Source organism: Mesoplodon densirostris, chromosome 9, assembly GCF_025265405.1.
Source record: "Mesoplodon densirostris isolate mMesDen1 chromosome 9, mMesDen1 primary haplotype, whole genome shotgun sequence".
In the NCBI taxonomy this organism is placed as follows: domain Eukaryota; kingdom Metazoa; phylum Chordata; class Mammalia; order Artiodactyla; family Ziphiidae; genus Mesoplodon; species Mesoplodon densirostris.
The window spans coordinates 25,934,465-25,950,974 of record NC_082669.1 but is presented as its reverse complement, the minus strand read 5'-3'; the positions used below and the strand labels follow the sequence as shown (position 1 = coordinate 25,950,974).

Sequence of the window (16,510 nt, the reverse complement as noted above, 5' to 3'; positions counted from 1 at the left end):
GCCGGGCGGCAGCAGGAAGAGGGCGGCACCCCCGGGGAGCCCGCGGGCCCCCAGCCAGGCGCCCAGGGAAGCCCTGCCCCATCCCCGCCCCACCGGCAGGGGCAGGGGTGGTCGGGCTGGCACTTGTAGGGGGCTGGGCCAGCGTAGCGGTGCCGGGGGCGCGGTGCCAAGCCCCCGCCCGCCCACAGTGCTCGCCAAGAACAGCAAGCCGATCCACACGACGATCCTGAACCCGCACGTGCACGTCATCGGCGAGGACGCCGCGTGCATCGCCTACATCCGCCTCACGCAGTACATCGACGGGCAGGGCCGGCCCCGCACCAGCCAGTCCGAGGAGACCCGCGTGTGGCACCGCCGAGACGGCAAGTGGCAGAACGTGCACTTCCACTGCTCGGGGGCGCCCGTGGCCCCGCTGCAGTGAAGGTGAGCGCCCTTGCGGGAGGAGAGCGCCGCCCGGGCGGGGCTGCGGAGAGCGGTGGGGAGGCCAGCGTGGTGGTGTTAGGGGGGCGGGGGCGCCGGGTCAGGGCCTCCAGGCGCCCACCTTGCAGACACCAAACCCGTGTCAGATGGAGAGCGGCCGCCCGACGCTGACCTGCCCGCCCTCGGCCTGCCCCGTTTCAGAGCTGCTGCGGCTGGTTTCACGGGACAGACTCGGTGTTTGAAGCCCAGCTGCCCTCGGGCGCACGGCCTGCCTGTCGCATGTTTGTGTCTGCCTCGTTCCTCCCCTGGTGCCTGTGTCTGCAGAAAACCAAGACCAGATGTGATTTCTTTTTAAAAACAAGACGACAACCGCACACACAAAATTGATGTCGGATGAAACGGAAAAAAAAAAAACGAAACAAGGGAAAAAGCTGTAAAAAGCCCTGGCGTTTGTGGGGCTTCGAACCTTCCGGCCGCTCCCCGCCCAAGCTCCACGTGTCCGTCTGCTCCTGGCCTCCTCCGGCGACCGGCCGGGGCAGTGAACTTGTCTGCAGGGGCCTGCCACCCAAGGAACGGTGTTTGCTAGGTGGCGCCCACCCCCACGCGTCTGCCGCCTCCCTGCCGCGCATGGCTCCTTGTCCGGAGTGTCAGGTGTCGTCTGGGGAGGGGCTGGGGAGGCTGAGCATGGCTGTCCTCCGTCCTGCTTCCCTTCCCTCCTCTCCTCCCCTGGGAGGCGCAGGTGCGAGCTCCCGGTGTCCCTGGCATGGGTGAGCAGTGCAGAGGCTGGGCCAGCCCCTCTGGGAGGATGCGGAGCCCTCAGAGAAGGCCTGGCAGGCCCAGGGCTCCAGCTCTGGCCCCATCGGGGCCAGGGAGGTGCACTGGGTCGGGCAGGGGGTGCAGGGGGGTCACCCCTTACTTTCAGACGTCACGCCTGGCAAGAGACATGCCGAGAGGACGCTGCTGGCTGCGGCCCAGTGTGCAGGGGACCCCGGGGCTGGCCTCCCTTCTGTTCAGGCACCTCTCCCTCTTTGCCCCCTCCCCCCTCCCCCCGTGTGGGTGTGGGGCAGGAAGGAGAGAGGGGTCAGAGGCGGGTGGGTGCCTTCGGCTCCCAGGCCAAGGCAGAGTCCAGGCAGGTGTTTGCTGAAGGAAGCTGCGCTTTCGGAGTCTGGGCCCAGGGCAGCAGGGAGCGGAGGGCCGCACGGGGCTGCGTGTGACAGGGACCCCCGGGGTTGGGAGAAGGCGGGCTGGGCTCACGTGGGGTCCCCCTGCGTGCTGGCGGGCACTGTGGCGAGCCTCCGGGATGGGCCACGTGGCCAGGGGGCGGCAGGGAGAGCCAAGGGCCGTCGTCTGGGTGTGCGAGTGGGTCTGAGCTGGCCCGCTGGGCCGTGTTGGGGGGGTGCAGGGGCCGTGATCGCAGAGGTGCAGGACCCCCTGCCCCAGTACCTGCCCTCTTCAACTCATGTTGTTTTCAACACGGATTTTCTTTATCTTCCCCCGCAATCAAGCCAAGGGAGGGGCCCGGAGTGGGGAACAAGACACAGGATGCTGGTCTCCAAGGGGACCGTTCATCGACAGACACTCAGAGTGGACGCTCACCTGCCCGTCCGCGGCTGTGCTCAGGACAGCTGTCCCCACCCATGGACGTGGGGTAAACATCTGCCAGGCTCCCTGGGCCTCGGGCAGCGGCAGGGCCCGCCGTGGACAGCGTGTGGCCCGGCCAACCTCGCCTCCTGGGGCCTCCTCCCCTCCTCTCCCCCTTCTCTCCACGGAGCTGCCTGTCTGGGATAATTTGGGTATTTTTTTTCTGGGGGATAGTTCTTTTGCATGACCCCTCATGAGCAAGCCACACCCGCTCTTCTAGCTAGATGTCCGCGGTGTGGCAGCGTCAGCCAGCCCGCCCTGCAGAGGGTCGGCTGCCTGCGGTGCTGGCCGGCCTTTCCTCTTCTCTCTTTTTGCTGAGTTTCATTGTCTTTTCTTTCTGAGCCTTGTAAGTGTACAAAATTATTATTTTGTTCTGTCTCGGGAAACTGCAAATAAAAGGAAAACAGAACAAACTGCTTCAAGTGCATCTGCGTGCTCTATGCCAGGACCCCGCCGACCCCTCACCTCACGGCAGGTCCCTGCTCCACCATGTGGACCCTGGGCTGGCCAGGCTGCAGAAACCCTAGGCCAGACGTTCCCGAGCCCGTCTCGGTGGACGGCACACGCAGGTGGGGCCCCTCCGCGCCGCTGCAGGTCAAGCTCTGCCAGCTATCCCCACCCCAACCTCTGGTTCCCCTGAGGCCCTGGACAGACCCCTGAGTCCCCACGCCCCTAATCTTTCCCGTCACCCTAGTGGCCTCTGAAGATGAGGCTGGGAGAGCGGATCTATGTGGGAAGAGCCGCAGGACCAAGGCCTGCTGCCCCGTCCGATCTCTCCTTCCACCCATCCGTTCTTCGCGCGCGTTGATTGGAACGCGGTGCCCAAGGCCAACCCCGGCTGCTCCCGTGGGCCCTCACGCTGAGTTGTGTAGACGGCATGTAGATGGCACACAGGCCAGCGTGGATGTCAGACACCGACGTCAGAAGCAGAAGAGCAGTGGCTGCTGAGACGCAGAGGACAGAGCGGGCGATGGCGACGGGGGCCCGGAGAGGCTCTGCGAGGAGGCCCAAACAGCAAGAGCCCAGAGCAGAGACCGGGGGACAGAGAGGTGCCAGGTACAGAGGCTCCCAGATGGTCCCAGACTGAGGGGAGGGAGGGAGGGCCCGGGGTTGGCACAGTCAGGCAGTTCCCACCAGGCCTTCCCTCTGCAGCTCAGCCCCAGCATGGAGGGACGCGTCACCTGGCTGCCCACGGCACCCCTACATCAGGGGACAGAAAAGCCTGCTGGGCCTCCCTTGGGAACACTCACCCTCGGCCTGTACGGCTGAGTGAGCGCTGGCCACATGGCTGCCTGGCCTGTCTGATCACCTGACCACAGAGCCGCAATGGCAGCCCGGCCCCGCGGCTGTCTGACCACATGGCCGCATGACCACACCGCTGCATGGACACATGGATGCATGGTTGCCTGGCCCTCCGGACACCTGCCCTCGTGGCCGCACACACTCAGGCCCCGCCGGGCGAGGGCTGCTGGGGCCTGCCTGTGCTCTGCTGTCCCTCCCGCAGACCTCTTGGCCCACCTCGCTCCCAGGCAGACCCGGGGCAGCCCTGCTGGTACCCCAGAGGCACCCTCCTGGGGAGATGGGCAGCCTCGCCTCCACGCCTGGTCCCCAGGCCCTGCTGCCTGTCTGTACCTTACGCCTCGAGCTTACTCAGCACAGAAATACAGGCTTCAAAACAATCTGATACAGCAAACGCGCCCACCCAGGGGGTCCAAGTGACTTCTGATGAGACGGCTGCTGCTTCGGGCCAGCTCAGTCCTGTCCACTGGGACAGAAGAGGCCTCCTCCTCCAGCCTCGGCATCTGGTTGCAGGCACCTTCAGATGGGCCAGGAGGCCCTCGATGCCAGCTTGTCGGCCCCGTGGCCGGTACCCGGCAGGGGCTCTCAGGTGTGCAGGCAGGAGGGAGGGCTGCACGGGGAGCACCTCGGAGGACCCGAGAGCAGGGCACAGAGAATCTAGGACAGAGCCCGCGAGTGGAGTCTGTCCCCGCCGCCACAGTATCTAGGGCTCCACTCACCTATCAGCTGTAATCCGAGGAGGCTTTCCAGGCCAGGCCTCCCTCTGGGCACCCGCCACCACCTCCCCCCACCACCCTCCTCCCCACTGTGGGTTCTGAACCCTGAGGTGTGCCAGGACTCCGAAACCCAGAGCAGGGCCAGCAGGACGGGGAGAGGGAGGTCAGTGAGAGGGCCTTTCACTTGTCATTTTAAAAAGCACTGCTTTGGGCAAAGCTCTCTGCACCACGGGTAAACGCCCCGCCCCGGCGGGTCCTCTGAGCAGGAAAAGCGGGGAATGCCCACGCTGCTCCTGTTCCCACGGTCAGAGGTAAGGCTGAAAAGAGGCCCCAGGCCAGTGAAGAAAGAGACTGAGAAGGGTTTGCAGACCGTCTAATGACCAGCTGCCGAGGACGTTCCCTAAACGAGGACGAGAGTCCCAGGCCTGCAAGGATGCGGGGAGCACAGGGAGCTCCCACACCCCAGCAAAGACAGCCCGCGCTGGAGGGGTTCCCGTCTGCGTGGCCCTGGCTCCGTGGCTGTGCGGCAGCCTCCCAGGCGTAGCGAGGACCAGGTCACAGCGTTCAGAGCAGGGCTTCTCTCTGCTCTGCGGCTCCGTCACCCACTTCCTGCTAGAAAAGTCTGAGGGGAGATGACCGCTTGGGCCTGGCGGGGAGGGGAGCAGGGGGTGGGGGGTTAAGGGAGATGCTGTCTCCCCCGACAGGAACTGCCCCGGGAGACGGGGGACCCCACGCTCTGCAGGCACACAGCACGGAGGGGCAGGGCTGCCGCGGAAAGGGGTCCCTGGGGCTCCAACAAAGCACAGGACTCTCTTGGAATTTCAAAAGTCAACTTTATCCAGATAGGAACCTTTCAAACAGAACACAGAGAGAAAAAGTTAGGCGGCAGTTATTAAAATACACTTCGCCACACGATTTAACATTAGAATACAAGAGGAGCTGGGGAGATGCGGATGCGGGGTCTCGGCCAGCCCCACCCCCAGTTCCTCCCCAGTACCCTCCGAAGTGGGAGGAGAGTCAGTCACGGCCACCTCGGGCGCCAGCGAGCAGGCTGGCTCTGCGCCTTTCAGGGGCGTCCGCGGCAGGACGACTCACGGGCAGGCTGCTTTTAGAGAAAAAGGGCAGCTGGCAGGTAAATCTCTTCGGGTGAGGTCCTCAGAAGCCCCGCGGATCCCACCTTCTGGCCCAAGCAAGGCAACTCGCGGCCGCTGGCACTTCCTGTCAGGGCAGTGGGACCTCCCAGTTAGGGCAAGAACAGAGTGCGCAGGGAAGGACACCCAGGGACGAGACCACACTGGCTGACACCACCCCAGCAGGGGCTTCCACGGAGACTGAGTCCCACAGGGGCATCCTGAGCCTGTGTCCTCAGGAAGCGCAGCAGGGCCCCAGGAGGCAGTCTGGAACATGGCAGTAGGGCCCGAGGGGCCAGGGAGGCTGAGAAGGGCCCAGAGCCCCCCGGGCCACTGCCCGGGCTGCTCTGCGTGTCTTGTTTCCAGGGTTGGGCCTCAGAGCCGTGGGCCTCATGCTGCTGGGGGCAGCTGGTGGGGGGGGAGGGTGTGGGCTCAGCAGTGCTTCTGCAGGGGGCCGGGCTGGAGTGTGGAAGGCTCAGACCGTAAGTGGGGTGGTGGGAGCCCCCGGGCTGGCTGGCATCTTCTCTTGGTGCCTGGTAATGGTGGCCACAGTAAAGGTCACTTGCTAAGACGTGTGTTAAGTCCCAGGTGATTGTCAGGACAGCCTTGTCACCAGAAAGGCAAGTGAAACCTGTTCATGAGAGGCTACAGCACACCCTGCTCTGGTCCAGATGTTCAAAGCCAGACGGCAAGTCCGGGCAGGCGCCCCTCCCCCACTTCCAAGGCATCTCCGTGGAACTCGCTAGACGGGCACTGCAGAAAGTCAATCTCGGCAGGAGTGCAAACAAGGTCTCAGAACTTGTGAAGCCCAGTGGCTGTCTCCTCCCGACGTGGACGTGACGGCCCGAGCCTCCATCGGCGCCCCCCACGCCCACCGTGCCCTCAGTGGCTGGCTGTCCCGCCCCAGCCCTGTAGTCAGGGCACCCCACTCACCGGACTGTAAACACAGCTGGCGTACAGATAAAACCCAAAGGTGTACTGAAGATCAACAGAGAACCGGCTCTGACCCCCGTGGGCCTTGCACACGTCCTTCCCAGGGGGTTAGAAACGAGCCCTGCAGCATCTACAGGAGTCACTGAGCTTTATGGTTTCATTCGGCCCCGAAATACACGTTTAGGGGGCCTCCAATTACTAGACACGTGAATCTGAACGTTCCCCGCCCCCAGGTCCCTTCTGCCCTTCGATTCCTCCCACGAGCTCCAAAGCCAAAGTTGAGTCTGTCCCACTCGGGTCGCTCCACGGCGGGTCTGCTCCCCGGGGGCTGCAGTTCCGATGCGAGTGACGGTGGCGTTCCAGCGCAGGGGCCTCTGCCGGCTGCTGTCACATGATCACACAGCACGAGTTCTGCTTCCGGGCCTGGAAAGAGACAAGAGCTGAAGAGGCGGACCTCGGCACACGTAGCACTGGGGGCTCCGCAGGGGTTGGGCGGCTTTTCCGGGGGCTCCGGGAATCGCAAGGAGAGAGAGAGAGAACCGGCCCGTCCGCGACGCCTGGAGCGAAGCTCTCCAGGAGCAGTTCGTACCCCTCAAATTATTTTGTCCGCCTTCCGTTAACGCTATCAGTAAGGAAGTAAACTTCTTGTTGTTAAGCCAAGTACAAAGAACAGGAACGTAAGTCGGGTCGGCGGAGTCTCTTCCTCTGCTCCGGCCCCGTCTCCCCGTAAAGCTGTCTTAACCCACAGGGGTGTTCCTTACTGAGGATGTCCTCAGAGAACAGAGAGGTTCACACTTGGTTTGTGGGGCCTCTGTTACCTTCCCTCTCGCCTCCTGTTCGCAGATGCCCCCTGGCCCCACTGGCATCGCCCTCCAAGGCACACATGAGAGCAAACGTGTGTGTGGATGGACCAAGTAAACGCGGTGCCCCGCTGTTCAAACTGAAACCCTTCGGCTGAAGGGAAGCTAAGTAGGAACATAAGGAACTCTCCGGGAAGGCGGCACGCTGCTGCCCCTTGGCAGCCAGCAGGGATGCGGGGCCCACCCTTCCGGCCTGGTCGGGGGAGCCCGGAGGCAGGGCGGGGCAAGGCCCCTGCTCGCCTAGGCTCCCACAGCGCCCCAGTGAACCTGCCGCTACTGACCGGCCCGTTACTGAAGGTTCCAAGCAAGACTTGTTTAGTGGTGAGCACGCGGCCACTGCTCTCAGGAAGGGGTGCCCGGGAGCCGGGCTGCACTCACCGTTTTATAGAAGGCTTTAGACTGTATTCCCAGCACTTCGGATTTGGACACCAGGTCATCTAGCTTCTCGCCTCGCTCTAACAAAGACTCCATGGTGTTGTGCTGGACAAGAAGAAAAACAGAAAAGAACACTTTGCTCTGTTCACAAAGTGAGTAGACACGAGCCCACCCTGTGAAGCTCAGTCACAGGAAGGCACTTCCTTTGGGCCCCTCCCCCATATCTGGGACACTGCATCAAGACACAGTGTCCCAGACCTGTGGAGGAAACAGGACCTAGTGACCTTCCTGGAGAATCTAGAAGGTTCTAACTGGGACATAAAGCACTTCCCCCCAAATCCTCCACAGCACAGGCTCAGACAGCCACACTCCAGGACGGATCACCTCACCTGTATTTATACACACACATTCCTACTGCACAGAATGTGCTTCCTGTTCCCCCAGGGGAACTGTGTCTAAATCGCATTACTGGCAATCCTGCGAGAGCATCTCTGCACTCAGCCAGTGCAGACAGACCCTTTCCGAATGGGTGAAGGGATGGAGGCCCTCAGAAGAGCCCCCAGCCCCGCTGCCAGGACCATCAGGAAGTGGCCGACTCACTCCCACCCCAGATGGCCATTGCTAGGGCAGCTGCAAGGCCCTCAGAGGCCTCTTCAGAGCAAGTGGCACGAACCTAGCTTTGCACATGTGAAACGGCACAGAATGAGGAGTGAGCAAAAATGTGCTTTATCTCTACACACAGCTCAGCAACTCAGATTTCCACCATAAAAAGTTAACTGGCTCAAGACATGAATGGGACAAAAGGTAGCATAACCAGTAATCCAGATTTTATCACTGCAGCCAGAATGGGCTGGGTGTCCAGGACCCATCTGCTCTGTGCAGTGCAGAGAGAAGGAAAGACAGAGAGCGTGTGTCCCCCGGCTCTGTGGTGCTCACGTGCGCAGGTTCTGAAGCAGCAGAAGGCAGAGACAGGGCTCGGTTAGGAAACGTGGAGAAACATGTCACAAAAGACAGAGAAGTGCCCGAAAACCGTCACATCTAACTTTCATTCCAAAGCCCCCAAACGTTATCCAAAGCATGGTTTAGAAGACCTAGCCTTGGAGCCCCTGGGATGCTGTTTATAGAACACAGCCTGCTGGGTCCTGCCCCAGACCTGAGTCCAACCCCAGGAGATGCAGATGTGCATGAAAGCTGAGCCAGCATTGGTAGGAGTTTTATATTTGGGGTAGGATTTGTCTGGGCACCTTTTATGGGTTTTATTTTAATTTGGGGGGTGCTGTGCTGCACAGCTTGCGGGATCTTAGTTTCCTGACCAGGGATCGAACCTGTGTCCCCGCAGTGGAAGTGCGGAGCCCTAACCACTGGACGGCCAGGGAAGTCCCCTTTCCTGGGTTTTATATCCATCTACTTAGGTGTCCATTAATTGCCAGGCACTGGCTAAGCCCTCGCCCTAAGCCTAAGCCAGGCGTTGTTCTGTGAGCAGGGGCGTAAAGATCAGGATAAGCTCCCAGTCCTGGGAGCTCGCACACGAGTCAGGCTTCACGTAAACGTGCAGTGACAATGCAGCGACATTCGGAAAGGGCCTGTACAGCCTCTGAGTACCCTGGTGGCCCGAGTGCGGGGCGCCCGTGCAGGAGGCAGGCAGGAAAAGGAGGGAGGGCCCAGGGTGCGAGACGACGTCAGGGAGCCTGCACTTTATCCTGGAGCTGACTTGGGAGCTGCTCAAGGACTTCAGGCAGAAGAGTGACAGATCAACAGCTACTGTGTAGTGGACAGGCTGGAGGGAGTCAGGAAGCCAGAGGACCAGTCAGAGGCAGAGGCCCCAAGAATCAAAGCCAGTGCTGATCGAGGGCCAAAAGTAGCTCAGAGTTTTAAAAAAAAAGTTGAAGCAGCAATTACAAACCAGGAGATTTTAGCTAAAAATGCAGGGTTCCTGCTCTTCTAAAACAGGCCTGATTCCGACAACTCTGGGCCTGTATTTAGTCAGAGCGGGTAAGCCTCAGTCTGCGCCGAGACCCAGACCCTGAAAGGGAGGTGCCTGCCGGGCAGTGGCTCAAGCTAAGGCAGGCACTGCAGAGGCAGGACCACAGAATTCAGACCCCCCGAACCCAGTAACTACCCAGACAGTGAATGGGGACGGGAATATGCTGGGTCCCTCAAACAACGGGTGCCGTTAACCAAGATGGGGCGCAGGAGGGATCCTGCTGGGGTTGTCTGAGTGAGTCTGGCTTTGAGGCCTCTGATGCACGGGGACAGGTGGGCAAACACCACTTTCAGAAAAGTGCTTCGACTACAACTAAAACAAATGTCGGCTGTGTGGGCCTGACTACTGGCAAATCTTTCTGCCCCTCAGTTTGGGGACTTGCTCTCCTACTTACTTACTTACCAGGATGATTTTGGTCTCATCTAGTTCAGCCTGCACTTTAGTCATGGGGTCAGCTTCTCGGGGGTTCTAGGAAAGAACCAAAAATAAAAACCGTGTCAGGACTGGAGTGGCTGCCTGGAAAACGGGGCTCAAAACCAAGTGAGCTGGACACACTTTCAGAAGTTAAAAACCACAGGCTGTTTAACCACATGATAGAGAAGCAAAAGCCTGCCTAGGAGCTCGGGTTCCAGGTCTTAATGTGGATCCCTGCATTTTACAAAAGGACATCAACATCCACATCACCCAGAGTCACAGCCACCAGGGCCGCTGGCTTTCTGTTTCACGCAGTTTTGGCACACAGTCTTTACACCCTACCTGGTATCTACTGAGGTGACCGTCCAGGCCTGTGTACTGGATGGTATCGGGGGATCCAACTGGCCAGTCTATCCTGTCGACCTGCTTGGAGAATTCGTCTAGTACCTGCAGGACAGAGGAGCTCAGCAACACGCCCTCCCCTCCGCTGTGCTCATCCGGAAGAGAGGACCCGGGGAGGAGGGTAGAGGAGGATGGCTAATGGCAAGGGGGAAATCTAAGCTCAAGTTCCTCCTTCCTCAGTATTCTGGGAATTAAAAACCGAGGATGCCTAGCCTGATATGAGCCTCATCTGGTGAATGACAGAAGTATTAGAATTTCAAACTACAGATTTCCACTTTTATCAGATTACGAATTTCCAGAACAAAGCATATTGGCCCTCTAATTTTCCAAAACAACTCTTCAGAAAGGTAATTAGGTCCCTTGAGTTTAAGCAGCCACCCGATTTCATGTGCTTATAAGTGTATGAGTGTTTGGGGGGATGTGAGGCCAGGGCCTTTGAGGAGTTTATCATTAGCACCACACAAACACACTGAAGAACGTGGCGGCCCCACAATGGGGAAAGCTGCTGCTGTAACTGCACGATGGCCAGCAGGGGGACTCCTCCAGCAGAGGCACAGAGGCGGGGAGGGGCCCAGTCTGTGCCCGATGGGCCTGTCGGAGCAGAAGAGGGGAGGATGGGAGGAGGGCAGGAGGGGAGGAGGGCAGGAGGGGAAGAGGGCAGGAGGGCAGGAGGGGAGGAGGGCAGGAGGGGAGGAGGGCAGGAGGGGAGGAGGGTCACGGGGCGGAGCACGCAGTCTAGTGTGGCTCAGAAAGAAATGAAAGTCATGACTTTGAGGGCAGAGGCAGAAGAGAGCCAGCAAGAGGAGTGACAGGGGCAAAAGCACAGCCGGAGCTGACCCGAGGGCCCCCTCCCGGAAGGAGGGATGCTGTGACTCTGTGGCCAACAAGAAGAGTCAAGGCAGCACCAGGGACACTAGTAGGGTGAGAAGCAGAAATCGGCAGGGGCAGGGGGTACGGTGGGGTGGGACGGACGGGACTGGGAAGGCTCCCAGACTCTCTCTTGGTTTAGGGTGAGGAGAAAAGCTGAGCAACAGGTTGATTTTGGACACACTACTTCGCCCCTTTTGCCTTGGGCCCTGTCGTCACTCCCGGCCCCAGTCCACACTCGTCTGTCCAAGTACAGTCCAGCCGAGCTGCAGACACACCTTCTCCAGCAAGGTAAACGCCACCCGGGATGGGTATTCACTGTCAGCAATGACCACTCCCGCCAGACTGTCGTTTCTCACGTAGACATGGCACAGATATTCTAGGGAGACAAGAGGCCAGACACACAGAGGGTGACGTGAGGGTTTCAGACTTTCTAACCACCAAAACCAGTCAGAGTGTTACAGTGCTGGGCTCCTGCCTCCTGGGCCAACAAAGCGGCTCTGAGTGAGGTTTATCGTCAGGCCCTGCACATAGGACAGCACGTTTAGTTCTGACGGCAGTGCGGCCCAACACCTGCTGCAGGGCGAGTGAATGCCCCAAGGCCCAGCGTGCAAAGCCAGGGTCTAAAGGAGCACCAGTGGTGCAGAAACATCCCAGGCAACAGGGCCCCAGGTGCACGTCCAAGTCACATCCTTGAGCTCTAGGTCAGGCTCGCCTGTATCTTGGGAAGCTGCCGCCCTCTGGAGCTCTGCTGTGCTCCACTCCCAAGCTGATGGAACCTTGGCCAAGCCAAGCAGCCTCCACTTTCTTAGAAATCACCTGTCAGGGCCTCAGCCTTCCTCATTACAGCAACCTAGCCTGCTCCACTCTGTGGTGGGCCTTGGCGGGGACGGGGCAGGGTGGGAGGAAGAGACAAAGCCCATCCAGAAAAAAAATTAGCCACGGCTGGCTGCGGTCTCAAGCATGTGCTGAAGTCATCAAATTATCAAAAGGTACAGTCTGTACAAGGGCTTCTGCAAAATAGTCACAATCCCTGAAATTAAGTTTTGTCACTTTAAAAAGATTCAGAGATGACACAGCTCACCAAATGCCTGTAAAATAAACGTCTAAAAATTTTTACAGGAAACCTGAATCATGAAGAAGAAAAACTAAGGTCAAGAGGAAAAAATAATGAGTTTCCAGATTCCTGGGCAAAAATCTAAGCAGCACAGAATACAGTATTACCTCCACAGGGCTGGGTGGAAATCCTTTCCAGAGATGTCTACAACTCCAGAGGAGAAAGAGGACACAGCAGGAAGGCCGCTTACTGCTCCGAGAGGCGGACCCTAATCTTAAGCGAGTCCAAGCTTTTGGGGGTGATTTTAACCAGGCAACTTCGACACCAACAGTGGGCATAGAATTTTGCGTAACAGGAAACCGAGGAGGAGGGAAGAGAGCAGCTGGCAGAGGAGTGGGGTCCTGGTAGCCCTCTTCAGCAAGCGGCAACCGCTCCTGTTGATCGAGCTCCGAGCTGCCTGAGGTGGGGCAGCCAGGCCAGCACACACTCACAAGGTAGCAGGTTCTCTTACCTTGTTCCTTGACAGAAGCTCTGCTGCCTTTCGAGGAGCGCTCCACAATCAGCTGACTTGTGAAGGTCATGAATTCCTGAACGCTAAGAAACACAACACATATTACCTGTTCCTGTCACCTTGTCCCCAACACAGTGGAAAGGGACCTCTGAGCGTATACACTAAGGAGACACTGCTTCTTGGGTTCATTCCTTTCCCTCCCAACCTTAGGAAGAAATAATAAACACCCTGTCAAGGATCACAAATACAGGTAATCAGAAATCACCAAGACCATTCAAACCACATCTGCTTGCTACCTAGCTCGCTCGAAAAAACCACTTCCAGACTTCCAGGGAACTTTCTACAGGTTATACTTAATTTAACATTTTGGTCAGTGTATGATTTGGGGCACAGTGGAGAAGCAAAAGCCAGCTCCTGTTTTCAAGGCTCCACTGACTTCTGAGAAGCGGGGACAAGTAAAATCTGTGACAGAATAACATAAGTGGCAAAAACTGTTCGGCGGATGCAGTCAGTTATGGCAGCTGCCACTGGCTGAACCCGGTAATGCGACACATGTCCACAGTGACTGCTGGCTCTGGCAGAGAACAAGGCCTCCGGTCTGCTGGGGCAAATCCACCGTACGAGCCCGAGGCACTCTGGAAGGAAGGCAGGGCAAGAGCTCAGCCAAGACAAGGAAACGGAAAATGGCTTGCACAGAGGCTGAGAGGGAGGAGGTCGGCTCATGGGCCCAACAGAGAGATGTGGCCAGAATGGAAGGGTCCCAGGTGACAACGGTCCAGCTGGAGGAAGCGGAGTTAACAAAAAGCCTCTGATCGGGAATGCCATGTAAAGGGCCGTCAGCACAGGGCCGTGACTCGGAGAATCCCCAGCAGATGTGGATACTTCTGAAACTGCGCGGAGAGCCACACCGATGAGTGAGGACTCCCGACTCGGGAGCGGACTTCCCTGGCTGGGATCCCAGCTCCACCACTTATAAGACGTATGACCTCTGGAGCAAGGTACTTAGTGCACCAGGCTTCATCTATAAATCGAGATTTGCTGCGATGATTAGGTGAGCACTTAGCACGATGTCTGGCACACAGTATTACTTGTTATTATGATCTTGAGAGGGTGACAGGATCAAAATGATCCCTTAGAGAAAAGTCTGAAAATAAGGAAGTCCTTGCAGAAAAGCTAACACGAGACAGAGCTTAGAGTCGGACTATAATTAGACAAATGAAGAACTGCATTCACTGTGAGAGTCTGCATACACGGGCCAGAAAAGCTGGAAAACCCTTTGAAGGGTTGAGGCTTGGGCTCTGATAACCGTGAGGCAGGCAGGACGGAAGAGAAGAGGACTTATGAGAAAAACAATGAGCTCGGCTGGACTACGTGTTGCTTTAAGAGGCACTGGTAGAGATGTCCCTACAGTATCGCAGTTGTGTTAATCATCAGAAACTGGTCTGGGTATCGCAAACCAGTGAGGTGAAAGTCCTACAGTGAAATCTCTGAGGATCTTCAGTACACGTGGGGAGGGGAAAAAGAAAAAGTGAAAGAATCAGAATTAGCCAAGTTAGCTCCCAAAGTTCGATCACAGAAAAGAAGGGACACGGAACAGAGACTAGAGATCATGATAAAGCTAAGAAGGACCAAGAAGGACCCAGAAAGAAGCAGAAAGTTTCGACAAAATAACGAGAGGAATTGTCAGACATCCTGCCCGTAAGCCACTCTCATCAAGAACAAAACAGCCGCACTGAAGCAGCGAAAACAGAATCCAGACTGCAGATTCCCCCAGACCCGGAGACTGGATGACCACAGACCCAGACTCTGTAGGGTCCTTCTCCTTTTGTGCCTGAGTCACCCCCATCCCTCCCACGAACAGGCTGCAAGTGTCTGTGGTCATTCTAATACACACCTGATTGCATTAAAGTGCCTCACGAATGTTCAAAAGCTTGTAAGCCCTACAAATCCCACGCTTCCTTCCAAATCTTCACCGTAGAACCCTTCTGTACCACTAAAGCCCAACCATAAAGAGCGTACGATTTGCGTTGGAGTCCTGGCTGGTTTGGTATCCATCTCTTGGGACCTCAGTGACTTCACCCATAAGATGGGACAGTATACCAATATCTCTCATACGGAATTCCTGGAAAGCCCCACCAGATAATACAAACGTGGCTCTTAAGGTGTGGCACGTAAGCTTCCTAGGTCAGCATCACTAAGTGGGCGTTGCTGGTTTAAAATATAGATCGCTGGGCCTCCAGCGGACGTGAACCTGGGGAATCTGCACTTTTTCAAAGCCCCCTAATAATTTTTATACGACAGAAATCTGGAAAAACCCTGATTACAGCATTACGTTCTACGATGGGATAAGGCTTTTTGCGATCGAAAAAAACATGATTCTTCAGAGGCACAGTCCGCAGGCCGAGGAAGAGGCCACCGCCGGCTCCACTGCGGGAGGCCGAGCCCCGGCCCTCCCCCGATTCCGGGGCCGTCTCCAACCCCGATCCCGGGCCTCCCCGCCCGGGCGCCGCCCGCCTGGGCCCGCCTACCTGGACCTCTGGAAGAAGCTGAAGGAGGACACGTCGTACGCCGCTTTGAGCAGCACCGCCTTGGCATCGCCTTTGTACAGCACGCTGAGGCTGTACAGCCTCATGGCGCCGCGCCCTCGGGCCAGCTACCCGCCTGGCCGCGGGACCGGCTCGCAGGGAGCAGCGCGGCGCCGCCCCTCGAGACCACTACAGGCTGCTGACGGGTCAGCCGCCGGCTTCCTCCGCCTGGCTCTGGGTCCACTTCCGGCTTCGGTCAGGGGCCGCCGCCCGAGGCCTAACGAAGGGTTTTCGTGCCCCGGATGCAGAAAAGAGCAGCCGGAAGCACGGGCGAGGGGGCGGAGCAGAGTGCTGCGCGTGCGCTTGAGGTCGGTCCCCGCCCCTCGGGCTTTCGTAGGCCGGCTGGCTCGCTGCTCGTAAGTCTTTAGTCTTACCCCGCTGTCCTTCTCTCTGTGAGGGCCTGTCCTTTTCTCCCTGGCCGTCCTGAGTTCTCCCAGGGGCCCCTCGCTTCTTCCCGGTCCGTTCTGAGTCCTGTAGGGTCGCCTGTGTCCCCCGGCGCTGTCCTCCCTCCGAACGGTGAGACCCAGAGTCTCACCCACACGCCAGGGCTTTGTAAACCCCACACAAGGGACTTTGATTTATGGGCGAACTGCTGTCCCTGGAAAGTGTTTCGTGAATCATATCTCCTTTCTGAGTGAAAAAGGGCAGGGACCTGCCGGGAGGTGAAGGCATGCCTCTTATTTTCAGATGATTGAGTCCTCTCTTGACATTCCCACGCCTTCCTCCTGCCTGCCTGGGAGCAAGTCCCTGGTCACACAGGTTCCTTCAGCACAAGCCCGCAGGGGTGAGGGCTCCTGGGCCTGCCCACCACCTGGGAAACCAGATGTCTAACCACTGATTTGGGAGCCAAACTGCTGACCTCACAGAGTAGCAGAGCCACTTCACCCCAAAGGGGCAGAAATTCATCTCCAAACTGAGGGAGCAGCTTGGCTTACCGTGACTTGGAAAACCTCATTTTGCTTGAGATGTTGGAATAATGCTTTTTCAATGGATGGGGATGAATGAGGCTCAGTTCCCTAAGGGTAGTACGTCTTTCATGCTTCTTGTTTGTTAAATGGTATGTTATCCGAAAGCATCTTGCAGGACAGAGGTGAAAGGACCTTGGTGTTTGGAATTTGGCAGAAAGGTTACACAACTATCGTGCTAGAAGCAGCCAGATCTGAAATGATGGGAAAGAGGTGGTAATATTTGAAAAACCAACAGTATCACTCTAAACGTTACCCTAAATCAGGGTGTCTCAGCCTTGTCGCTATTGATATTTCGGATTGGATAATTCTTTGTTGCTGGCGGCTGTCCGTGCATTGCAGGCAACATCT

At 57.9% G+C, this 16,510-nt stretch overlaps 3 protein-coding genes across 3 annotated transcripts in view; 2 read left to right on the top strand and 1 right to left on the bottom strand.

Annotated features, from left to right (window-relative positions):
- CAMK2B (calcium/calmodulin dependent protein kinase II beta) overlaps nt 1-756 on the top strand; it is a 91,698-nt gene extending 90,942 nt beyond the window's left edge. The window contains exons 23-24 of the mRNA XM_060107903.1: nt 189-423; nt 622-756. Of these exons, the coding sequence (XP_059963886.1) occupies nt 189-421 (233 nt within the window). The 3' untranslated portion in view covers nt 422-423; nt 622-756. The remainder of the gene's footprint in view (nt 1-188; nt 424-621) is intronic.
- A 4,133-nt stretch (nt 757-4,889) lies between these two features.
- On the bottom strand, nt 4,890-15,423 carry YKT6 (YKT6 v-SNARE homolog). The gene is made up of 7 exons (XM_060108569.1): nt 15,138-15,423; nt 12,610-12,692; nt 11,320-11,420; nt 10,115-10,219; nt 9,761-9,826; nt 7,378-7,479; nt 4,890-6,562 (listed from the first exon to the last, which is right to left on the bottom strand). The coding sequence occupies exons 1-7, from the start codon at nt 15,239-15,241 to the stop codon at nt 6,527-6,529; spliced, it is 597 nt and encodes a 198-aa protein (XP_059964552.1). The 5' UTR covers nt 15,242-15,423; the 3' UTR covers nt 4,890-6,526.
- A 64-nt stretch (nt 15,424-15,487) lies between these two features.
- Nucleotides 15,488-16,510, top strand: part of GCK (glucokinase) — a 55,135-nt gene continuing 54,112 nt past the window's right edge. The window contains exon 1 of the mRNA XM_060108567.1: nt 15,488-15,550. The gene's annotated coding sequence lies outside the window, so the exon portion shown is untranslated. The remainder of the gene's footprint in view (nt 15,551-16,510) is intronic.